An 11,655-nucleotide genomic window follows, 5' to 3' on the forward strand; every position below is an offset into this window, starting at 1 on the left:
GCCTCAGCCACGCCTTCCGTGCTCGGGCTTGGTTCCTAGGACCATCCTCCGCGCTCGGTCCAGATCGCCGGGACCCGACTATGTCCCCGCCGGGGGAAAGCTGAAACTCTCCGCCCGCCGTCGGAGGCGGCGGCCACCGCCCTGCCGGCACCCCCGCCACCCGCTGGCGCCCCCGGGGCGAGATCCCGAATCCCCTCAGCCGCAAGCGGAAGTGCGTGTCGGCGGATCATGGCGACTTTGGCCGACCTGCCGGACTCAGTCCTGTTGGAGATCTTCTCTTACCTCCCGGTCCGGGACCGGATCCGCATCTCCAGGTGCGGCCCCGCCCCGCGGGGTGGGGGAGGGGACGGTCGGGCGGGGGTGGGGCTTCCCCTGAGATGCGGATCCGGTTCCCGCGGGGCCGGGGTTGTTCTAACGGCGGGTCCCCTCCCCCAGGGTTTGTCACGGCTGGAAGAGGCTGGTGGACGACCGGTGGCTCTGGCGACATGTCGACCTGACGCTGTACACGGTACGCGGGGCCGACCGGGCGGGCCTGGGCCGCGGTCGGGAGTCTGGGCCGCGAGCCCCACCCCCTCGCTCCCTGGATTTCGAGCCTGGCAGTCCCGGGCGCACCCCGGCACCGTGGCTTACCTGCTCCGCAGCCTGTTTCCGCATCTCCAAAATGGGGATAACCGAGCTCGTGCAGGGAAAGGCTTAGAGCCGAGTCTGGCGTAGAGGGAGCCTAGGACAAGTGTTAGTTGCTTACATTATCTATTAATGAGTTTTCCTGGAGGAATCATTTTCCAGATTCAACTTAATTTCCAGAATTTATTTCCTGAGTGGTGCAGCCGAACCTTTTCCACTTTTTCCCATTTGCATCGTATTTATTTTTCTTGTTTTAGTTTGAACTGTTTCAAATATATATAGAAATGTGTAGAGGGTAATAATCTGAAACAACTATGTACTCATCACCTAGATTTAACCCATTTTGACCTTCGGTCATTTTTGCTGCAGATTATGTGAAACATACATGCAAAGGTTTGTGTAGACATATACGCACACACCATTTATAGATATATTCGTTGCATTATTTGAAACCCTCCTCAGAGGTAACCACTATTATAAAATGGATCTGTAGTCTTCCGATCACGTTTTTATTTACTTCCTGCGTGAGTGCCGAGAAGCAATATATAGTTTTTTTAATGTGTTTCTAAAGTTTAAATAATGGTATTCTATTTAGGTAATTAAATGCTATTTATTGTACATCCACCCACGACCAGCTTTATTCACACAATATTGCTTTTGAGATTTATTTTAACTGAGACATGTAAATCTTGCTCGTTCCTTTTAACTTGTTAAATGAGTATACCACAATTTCTCTATTTTCCTGTTGACAGACATTTAGTTATTTCCAGCTTTTTACTATTATAAACAGTGTTGTAAAGGAGTGTCTCAAACTTGCCTGTGTATATGAATCACCCAAGGATCTTGTTAAAATGCTGATTCTGATTCAGTGAACTGGATGGGGCCCCAGATTCTGAATTTCTAACAACCTCCCAGGTTTTATGCTATGCACAAATTTTACATTATGCAGTTTCTTTTTTCTTTTTTTTAAAAGGTAAAATGTACCTATATTAAAATGCACAGTGCTTCCAGTTACATTTTTGTTTTCTAGTAATTAACTTTCCAGGGTTAATTTTTGCAGCTTTCACTATGACCAGGTTGTGATGATGATGATGATGATTTTTTAAACATAGGTCTAATTTACTCTAGGCAGTTCTAGGCTTTTTCAGCTTGGTTTTGTGTTGCTTACTTCTACTGGCAGTGGTCATTAAGAAAGGGATAAAATGCTGGTGAGTCGCTTTGCTTTCTTACTTACTCCAGATAATGGGAATCCACTCTGTTGCTAAAGACAGATCTATTCTGATCATCTCTTTTCCCCCATTGCTTTTGTTCAAACCTAGAAATCAAAATGAATGGGAGATGCAGGGTCAGATGCGGCTGGCAGGGGAAGGGCAGAAGCCCAGGGGAGCACTAGAGCCCCAGCTGGGGCTTGTCTGTCTCCAGGCAGGCAGGGCCCTTGGAATATTCTCCATATCCCTCACCCTGTCACCCCCATCTCTGGCTCTTACAGATGCGGCCTAAAGTCATGTGGCACCTCCTTCGCCGGTACATGGCATCCCGGCTCCATTCCTTGCGGATGGGTGGCTACCTGTTCTCAGGCTCCCAGGCCCCCCAGTTATCCCCTGCCTTGATGAGGGCCTTGGGCCAGAAATGCCCCAACCTGAAGCGCCTCTGCCTACATGTGGCTGACCTGAGCATGGTGCCCATCACCAGCCTGCCCTGCACCCTGAGGACCCTGGAGCTGCACAGCTGTGAGATCTCCATGGCCTGGCTCCTCAAGGAGCAGGACCCCACCGTGCTGCCCTTGCTCGAGTGCATTGTGCTGGACCGTGTCCCTGCCTTCCGAGACGAGCACCTGCAGGGCCTGACACGCTTTCGTGCCCTGCGGTCACTGGTGCTTGGCGGCACCTACCGTGTGACAGAGACAGGGCTGGATGCGGGCCTCCAGGAGCTGAGCTACCTGCAGAGGCTGGAGGTGCTAGGTTGTACCCTCTCAGCTGACAGCACCCTCCTGGCCATCAGCCGCCACCTCCGAGATGTGCGGAAGATCCGGCTGACCGTGAGGGGCCTCTCTGCCCCTGGCCTGTCAGTCTTGGAGGGCATGCCAGCCCTGGAGAGTCTGTGCTTGCTAGGCCCTCTCATTACCCCAGAAATGCCTTCCCCAGCTGAAATCCTCTCTTCCTGCCTCGCCATGCCCAAGCTCAGGGTCCTTGAGCTGCAGGGGCTAGGGTGGGAGGGTCAGGAGGCTGAGAGGATCCTGTGTAGGGGACTGCCCCACTGTATGGTCATCGTTAGGGCCTGCCCCAAAGAGTCCATGGACTGGTGGATGTGACTACCACCCGTCCATCTCAGCTTTCATTGGGGAGCCCCACACCCTCTGAATGGCACCTTGCAGAGGGCCTGTAGTCAGGCCGACAGGGCCTGAAAGCCACAGGTAGAGAGAACTGAGGCCTTGGGGCCTCCAGACAATTGGAATCCCTGTTTGCCAGTTGTTTGCCCTCTGTGGCATCAGCCAGCCTCCTGGAGGGCCCGTCCCTACATCTGGAAATGGGGAAGATCATAGCTACCTCATGGTTATGTTGCAAAGCCTTAACTCTTTACCAGCCCTGGGCCAAAAGGGTCCTTGATGAAGGGTTGTTCTCAGGAACGGGATGGATGCAGAAGGGTAGGGCTAGGAGTTAGGGGGACCTGAGGGGCCAAGGCCCCTTAGGAGGCCTGGAAAGACTGTCTATGCATGTGCACCCACACACCGACACACCATTGATATACCTACTTGCACACGAGGGACATGATGAGAAGCCGATCAAGACTTAGGCTTTGATAATCAAAAGTGTTAATGAAGGTTCTAAGTTGTATTTTCAGTACTTGGTATTCTGTATTTTTCAATTTTTCCACAATATATATTATTTTGCTATTAAAGAAAATTTTTTTTTTCAAAAAAGCATTTGGTTTCTTATTCAACAAATGTTTCTTTTTTCTTTTTTTTAAAGATTTTATTTATTTATTTGAGAGAGAGAATGAGAGACAGAGAGCATGAGAGGGAGGAGGGTCAGAGGGAGAAGCAGACTCCCTGCCAAGCAGGGAGCCCGATGCGGGACTCGATCCCGGGACTCCAGGATCATGACCTGAGCCGAAGGCAGTTGCTTAACCAACTGAGCCACCCAGGCGCCCGACAACAACCGTTTCTTGAGTGCCCACTTTATCACAGGCTGTGTTCTAAGCCCTGGGGCCACAGCAGTGAACAAAACAATCCCTGAGTAGAAGGCTGGGCGATCAACAGGTGAAAGCATTGATGGAATAGTTTTAGAGACAATAAACCAGGCTCACGTGATGGAGGTGCCCGTGTCTGGTAGAGTGGGCGGGATGAGCCGCTCAAGTTTGGAGACCCGAGAGGTGATGAGGAACCCACTCTGGGAAGCGCTGGGAAAAAGAAAAGACCAAGACACTGAGATGGGGATGAGCTTGACATTTTTCAGGATCAGGAAGAATCGTGTGGCTGAGGGAACAAGGGGGGAGCAATAGAAAGTGAAGTCAGCTGAGGGGGTGAGGTTGGAGGGTCCTCACAGGTGGCACGGGTTTTAGGGGTTCAGTAAGTAGCGACTCTTTTCCTGCCTGCTAAGTCTGAGCCACTTGAAAAAAGCAGGTGGCAGGCTGATAGTGAGCAGGAGCGCCCGCCCTTGAGATGAGTGTTACTTCTGATCTGAGCTGGGTGGGAGGGCGTGTGTGACTACAGGTTCCCCACCTGCCCACCAGCCCAGCCTGCCTGCTCAGTGGCGGGCAGAACCAAAAGAGAAAACAGGGCTGAGCTGGGACTCTTGGTTCCTTGTTCCAAGCTCACTTACCAGAGGACCTGGGTGTCTCTCCCATGCTTTCCCACTAGCGGGTGGAGCGGAAATTCCCCATCAGGCCACATGAGGACTATGGTATGAGTACTCCCCCAGTGGGGCCATGGGTAGGGTCTGCTTGTCCCATGCTGTCATCAAACCTGGCAGCTCCAGCCCAGGGCACCTGGGGGACTAAACTGATGCAGGCTGGGGTGTTGGGACTGGAGAAGTCTCAGGTTAGGGAAAGAGATCTCTTTTAAGGGTGTCTGGAGACCTGAGGTCTGTTGTCGGGAGTATGATGGAGTCGCCAATCCCAGTCTTACACGGGGCTCTGCCGGTGGTCCTGGAGTAGGCTGCTGATGCCCCACCTGGAGCAGCTCGAGGAGGAAAACAAGTTTCCTTCCTTTCTTCTTGCTTTTCCTGCAGAAATGGAGCAGCAGGTATGAAATTGGAGGCAGTGGTAAACATGGAAGTGTTCAATGGACATCGCTAGCAAGTAGTGATGGGGTGGGGGAGCCCTAACTTGTAGTGTTTGCCCATTTCTGGGGTGTAAGTATGCCATCATGGCTGGTTTCAAGCTACCAGCAGTCTAACAACTGGCTCACAAAATTCCTGCAAGTTTAGCAATTGACCCCCCTGATCTGGCATGAGCTGACTTCAGCATGCCACTGGTTAGTGGTGTCTTTTTTCCAGGCTCACCCAACTTTAGTGACCCCTTCCCTGAGCTTAGCTCTGAGGGGTGGGTAGGCAAGCTGAGCAAGTTTAGAATTGGCTAGTTTGAGTACTTTTGGTGGGCTATAGGCTTTAGAGGTGGTCCCTAGTTGTCTGTTACTTGGCTCTGGGGTGATTTAGGGCAGAGGGAATATTGGTTTGCTGTGTAAGACTGAGATCAAGGAGGTAGTTGGATTGGTTGGTTTGCATATGAAAGTGTGCTCAGCGGCACCCCTCAGAGGGGTGGTCCTTACCCAGGTTTGCAAGGCCCTAAGGTGTCAAAGCATCACAAAATATGGAAAATAAAAAAACATGACTGATACACCCTCCATTGAAAGTAAAGGATAATCACAATAGCGAACTTTAATTCAGTATCTATTTTGTGTCAGGTACTATGCTCAGTCCTTCATGCATGGACTTCTTCCAGCAGCCCAATGAAGAGCTCTATTGAGGTATGATTCACATAAATAAACAGCTCATATTTAGGTGCATAATTTGATGAGTTCTGACAAGTGAAACCATCAAGATAACAAATATTTCCATAACTCCCTAAAGTTTCCTTGTGGCTCCTTTTAACCCTCCCTCCATCCCTGTTCCCAGACAAATACTGATCTGCTTTCTGTCACTATAGATTATTTTTATTTTCCTAGAATTTTATGTAAGTAGAATCATATATTATATACTTTGTATGTGTGTGTGTGTGTGTGGGGGGGGGGTCTTTTCTTTCACTCACCATAATGATTCATCCAGGCTCTTGTAGGAATCAAAACTTTGTTCCTGGGTAGTATTCTGTCATATGGTTATAATAGCACAATTTGTTACCCATTCATCTTTTTTTTTTAAAAAAAAATTTGTTACCCATTCATCTTTTTTTTTTAAAAAGATTGTATTTATTTATTTGCCAGAGAGAGAGAGAGCGCACAAGCAGGGGGAGCAGCAGGCAGAGGGAGAAGCAGGCTCCCCGCCGAGCAAGGAGCCTGACGTGGGACTCGATCCCAGGACCCTGGGATCATGACCTGGGTTGAAGGCAGACGCTTAACCGACTGAGCCACCTAGGCGCCACTACCCATTCATCTTTTGATGGATATTTGTGTTTAAACATATGTTTTTTCTTAAAATAATTTTTCCTGATATTAAAAAATAACATGTTTGTAAAGAATTTTAACATTATAGAAAGTGAGGGGCACCTGGGTGGCTCAGTTGGTTATGCATCTGACTTTGGCTCAGGTCATGATCTCAGGGTCCTGGGATCAAGTGAGCCCTGCATAGGGCTCCCTGCTCAACAGGGAGTCTGCTTCTCCCCCCCAGCCCCTCCTCCCACTTGTGCTCTCTCTTCTTTTATTTATTAAATAAATAAAATCTTTTTTTTTTTTTTTAAAGATTTTATTTATTTATTTGACAGAGAGAGACACAGTGAGAGAGGGGAACACAAGCAGGGGGAGTGGGAGAGGGAGAAGCAGGCTTCCCGCTGAGCAGGGAGCCTGATGTGGGACTCGATCCCAGGACCCTGGGATCATGACCTGAGCCGAAGGCAGACGCTTAACGACTGAGCCACCCAGGCGCCCCTTAAATAAATAAAATCTTATTTAAAAATTATAGAAAGTGAACCTCTTTCTAATCCTAGGTCCCAGAGGAAATCACTGTGAGAAGTTAGATTTATAATCTTATAGAATTTTGTCTACTATTGGGACTTTGGAGAAAAACTAAAGACATTACTTGTTTGGTTTTTTTTTTAAGTTTATTTACTTTTTTAAGTAATCGCTGGACCCAACGTGGGGCTCAAACTCATGAACCCGAGATCAAGAGTCACATGCTCTTCCAACTGAGCCAGCCACACGCCCTAATCAATGACATCTCTTAATCTCCCTTCTGAGTTTGAGACCAATCACGGGAGTTAGAGATGGAAACATCAGCTTCATGAATAACAAAACCTGGATTGAAGCATGCCGGTTTGGCTCTGCATTGCCCGTTGGCCTTATGATGTTTTAGTGCTGCATTTTTCAAATGTACTTGGGCACGGTCAGCTGGTCAACCACAAAGCTCCTCTGGATGCTTACCGTATGGCCCCAGCCTGATCAAACTAGCCCTTCTCTGGAGCCTCACAGACTCCCAAAGGGAGAGAGAAAGGGTGAGATTTGAAGACGCTCAGTTCTTTCTTCCAAACCTGCTAGTGAGATATAGAGTATGGGTGTGTACGTGCAGAGGTCACTTCAGCAGACATATGCCCTCCTTGGACATGGAAAGGCGGAGGAATGACGTTTTCTCCCTAATGGACTAAAATAGAGGCATACCTGTTTTGTGTCAGTCTCAGCCTGTAATAGTGATGCTATTGGCTAGGAATGCCTGGGGACACTCATCTGGGCCCCTACTACTGGCAGTGAGCCCCCACAGACATTGCCCTGACTGGAGCCGGTGTTGTGGCTGGACCCACTCTTGTGGTTCTTATTATGATTGCAAACCACACCTCAGCAGCAACTATCAGATGACTTTGAAAAACAAGATTTATTACTCACAAGTCCTGGAGGGTACATGGCATACCCAAGATTGCCAGGAAAGAGAGAGAGAGAGAGCACAGTCCTGGGGTTCTGTCTTTATTGGGGGTTAAGGATGGGGTGGAGGGCCTAGGGTTTTGTGGATTCACTCTTTATTGGTGGATTTTATTAACCTTAAAAATAAAACAGTTATTTTACCAGCAAAAAAATTGGGTTTATTCAGGAATAACAGAATTACAATTCAGAACATGCAAGTTATGGCAAAACCATAGGCAAGTCTGGGGAACAAGGAGACGAATGCTCTTTTATAGAGGAAAGAAGGGACTTGGGAGGGGTTATTATAAGCAAAAGAAGTCCGTTAGAGTAAACAGAGTTTGAAGTATAATGGCTTCTCATTGGCAAGTCTCTCATTGGCTGGGCTGTCGCTGAGCTCGGAGTCAATCTTTCCTGCAACTGCTGGGGTAGTAAATGTGCTGGCTTCTTCCTGTTGAGAATACAAGGTATGTCTCTTCCTGTCCATTCTGCAAAGGGCTGCAAGAAGTGGTATGGCACCCTTTCTGGCCTCCTGACTCCATTTTATTTTATTCTATTTTATTAAGTAGGCTCCACACCCAGCATGGAGCCCAACACCGGGCTTGAACTTAGGACCCTGAGATCGAGACCTGTGCTGAGATCAAGAGTTGGATGCTTAACTGAGTGAACCACCCAGGCACCCCACTTCTAACTCCATTTTAAATGAGATTTCCTTTATTCAGGTTCATAAAATGACCCTGAATCAAAAAAATCAAAAGCTTAATGTCGGGCACCTACGCTGCCTCCTTAAATAGATGTTCTCTGGGCTTCACTTACTCCTCCCTATAAAAGAAGAGCCTTTTTCTAACTAACCTTTGAGATACTTATAGATCTTATGGTTGGAGTGTTATTTCAATAGGCCTTTTCTCCCTCTTGCAATAATCCTTTTGAATGAAGTCTCTCTTTACCAATGTCCAGAATTATTTTTGACGATGATAAGCAAACAAAAATCCTTTGAGTCCTTTTTGACTCCTTGCCCTAAAACTACACAAATCCATCAGCAGATAGCAGAAAGCCATCAGCTCTGCCTTAATTTTAGCATCAGAGCTGGTCCCACTCCTTCGATTCCTCCCAGCCACCTGCGCCCAGCTATCTCCATCTGTCATTGGGATTATTGCCTCAACTTTCTAATTGTCCTGCCCGATTCTATCTTTGCCTTCCTAGAGTCACACAACAGACAAAGAGAAGCTTAACATAAAATAAAATAAAAATATACATCAGATGATGTTGCTCCTATAGCTCAAAACCCTTCAGGGCTCCTGCATTGCACTCAAGGTAAAGCCCACAATTAAAAAAAAAAAGATATTATTTATTTATTTGAGAGAGAGACAGCACACATGTGAGAATGAGCAGGAGCAGGTGGGAAGGGCAGAGGGAGAGGGAGAAGCAGAGTCCCCGCTGAGCAGGGAGCCCGACATGGGGCTCCATCCCAGGACCCCGGGGTCATGACCTGAGCCAAAGGCAGATGCTTAACCAACTGAGCCACCCAGGTGTCCCAAACCCTGCAATTCTTACAGTTGCCCAGATGGCTTTATATATGATTCCATTACTTCTCTGACTTCTCTTCCAGCTAGTCTCCATCCTGCCAAACTCACTTCAAACATTTTAGACACCGGGAGTCTGCTGTTGTTTAGAGGCCAAGCCTCTCCTACCTCAGGGCCTTTCCATTCTTCCCCCAGAAAGTCATAGTCATTCCTTCCACCAAATTGCTGGGGGTGAAGTGGAAATACTGTGTGTACATGATTCTGGGCCTTAGTTTTCTCAACTGTCAAACTGTTGTTCCTCCTTACCTCAAACACCAGGCAGATGTTATAACCAAAGGGATGGTGGTAAGAGAAAATGCTTTCTAACGTGAGAACTGTTGACCTTAAAAACAAAACTGGCGGTTATTTTACCAGCAAAAGATGGGCTTATTTAGGGATAGCAAAAAGTTGCTACCCCAGGCCCAAGCAAACTATGGCAAAACGATAGATAAGTCCCCCTAACAAAGGAGCATAGCTTTTTTTTTTTTTTATAGAGGAGAAAGGGGGAATAGGGAGGAGCTGTTATAAACTAAAAGTCCATTGGAATAAACTGGGAGTTTGAAGTATAGTGGTTTCTCATTGGCTGAGCTGTTGCTGGGGGAGGAAGAAATCTTCCTGCCTCCTGCAGGGATAGCAAATTAGTATCTCCTTCGTCCCTCTCTTCCGTTGGGTCTGCAATTGATAACTAGTGCTGGACATGAAAGCTCTCCCTGATGGTCTCCCGACTCCATTCTAAATGAGGTTTCCTTTTACTCATTTTCACATAACTTTCCAATAGGGAAGTACAGTTTTGTGGTTGCTTTCAAGAGCAGATGCTTGAGACAGAGTGTATGTAATACCCTTAATCCCCAGAAGATGGCAGCACGTCACCGAATTTGTCATGTAGATGATTCTACTCTCACAGTAGAGGAATTATAAGTTGCTAATATTTGTATACTTCTTCACCCTTCATAAATAGGAAAAATGAAAGGAAAGTGTATTTTTTTTGGCAGCTACTGTATTGGCTGGGCACTCCAGTTTACATCTGTGATTTAAATCAGAGCATGTCCCTCATCTCTCAGAACTCCCTAGTAACAATCAAATGGGAAATGAAACAAAAAATTAAATATATGGGGACGCTCAGTCGTTTAAACGTCTGCCTTCGGCTCAGGTCATGATCCCAGGGTCCTGGGATTGAGTACCGCATTGGGCTCCCTGCTCCGCGGGGAGCCTGCTTATCCCTCTTCCTCTGACCCTCCTCCCTGCTTGTGCTCTCTCTCTGACAAATAAATAAATAAAATCTTTAAAAAAATTAAATGTATGTACATATAGTGTCTAGGAGTAAATCAAACTGAAAGATACGACCCATTGAAGAAGAAAATTTAATACTTGAAGGGCCTAAGGAAGAAACAGGATGCATGGAGGTGTGATCCACTTTGTGGACTGACAGGGACCTTTGTACACCTGGTGTTCTGTTACATAGGGTCTCGGAAGGGCAGAGAGAAGGAGCAAAAAAAGCTTTTATTAGGCATCCTGAGGACCGCCAACTGGTAGTGAGGCTCCGCCCCAGCACTGCCCTCACCCCAGTTCCCTACCGGGCTCCGCCCCCGAGCCTGGGAACCACCTAGCCCTGCCCACGATGCCCTCATGCTTACTGTTAGCCCCGCCTTCTAGGATTGGTCTTCGCCCCCCTCGCCACGCCCCCAGGCCGTGTCTCCAGCTAGGCCACGCCCCCAGGGGCTGTTCCCGCCTCTAGCTCCGCCCGCTCGTCCTGGTACTAGTCCTTGGCTGGGCCCATTCAGCACCCAGCCTTCCAAGCGGGCTTCTTCGGGCTCCTCCCTCCTCCCACTCCGCCCCGCCTAGGCTCTGGGGCCCCGCCCCTTTTCTGCTCACAAAACCGGAAGCAGAATTGTCGGTCCGCTGGACTCCTGCGGGTGGCTGTGTCGCCTCTGCGGCTCCCGGCGCGCCCAGTTCTGGTGTCGCCGGCGGGTTAGGTCTGGCGGGAAGGATCCGGGGCCAAAGGGCAGGTTCGGTCCGGTCCCTGCGGCGCGTTTTCCGAGAGTCTTGCAGGTCCACGGCTTTTCCCGACCTGCGGGGGTGCGGGTGGCTCGGTTGTATTGGGAGTACTGTGCCCAGATGATTCTGGACCTCGGTGTTCTCATCTGTTGCTCCTTCGCCCCCTTCTCCCGAGCACTTGCCTGATGTTAGAACCCAAAAGTATAGGCGGACAGGAACGTGCTTTTATGTTTCAAATGAGAGCTTTTAAAAGGACATGAGCATGGATGATCTTAAACATGCTGTGTGAAGGAAGCCTTGCCCAAGTGTATATATTCTATGATTCTGTTTAGATGGAGTTCTGAGAAAAACAAAAAGTAATCTGTAGTGCAAAACTTAAGAACTGTGGTTGGGCAGAAGTTTTGGGTGGGAACTGACTAGGAAAGGGACATGAAC

At 48.4% G+C, this 11,655-nt stretch overlaps 1 protein-coding gene across 2 annotated transcripts; it reads left to right on the forward strand.

Annotated features, from left to right (window-relative positions):
- On the forward strand, positions 1-3,547 carry FBXL12 (F-box and leucine rich repeat protein 12). Of its 2 annotated transcripts, XM_036119649.2 has the most exons (3): positions 1-314; positions 436-508; positions 2,114-3,547. In XM_036119649.2, exons 1-3 carry the CDS (start codon positions 229-231, stop codon positions 2,933-2,935), a joined length of 981 nt encoding a protein of 326 aa, XP_035975542.1. In that variant the 5' UTR covers positions 1-228; the 3' UTR covers positions 2,936-3,547. The 2 variants fall into 2 exon arrangements, with proteins under 2 accessions (XP_035975542.1, XP_035975543.1); XM_036119650.2 differs by lacking the exon at positions 436-508.
- The last annotated feature ends 8,108 nt before the right edge of the window (positions 3,548-11,655 follow it).

The sequence above is a fragment of the Halichoerus grypus genome, chromosome 1, assembly GCF_964656455.1.
Source record: "Halichoerus grypus chromosome 1, mHalGry1.hap1.1, whole genome shotgun sequence".
Classification (NCBI taxonomy): Eukaryota; Metazoa; Chordata; class Mammalia; order Carnivora; family Phocidae; genus Halichoerus; species Halichoerus grypus.

What these genes read in the sequence shown, in the direction of transcription:
- FBXL12 (XM_036119649.2), top strand. Translation starts at nt 229, where the DNA reads ATGGCGACTTTGGCCGACCTGCCGGACTCAGTCCTGTTGGAGATCTTC. An exon ending in GACCGGATCCGCATCTCCAG is followed by an intron (nt 315 to 435) that starts GTGCGGCCCCGC and finishes CCCCTCCCCCAG; the next exon opens with GGTTTGTCACGGCTGGAAGA. An exon ending in TCGACCTGACGCTGTACACG is followed by an intron (nt 509 to 2,113) that starts GTACGCGGGGCC and finishes TGGCTCTTACAG; the next exon opens with ATGCGGCCTAAAGTCATGTG.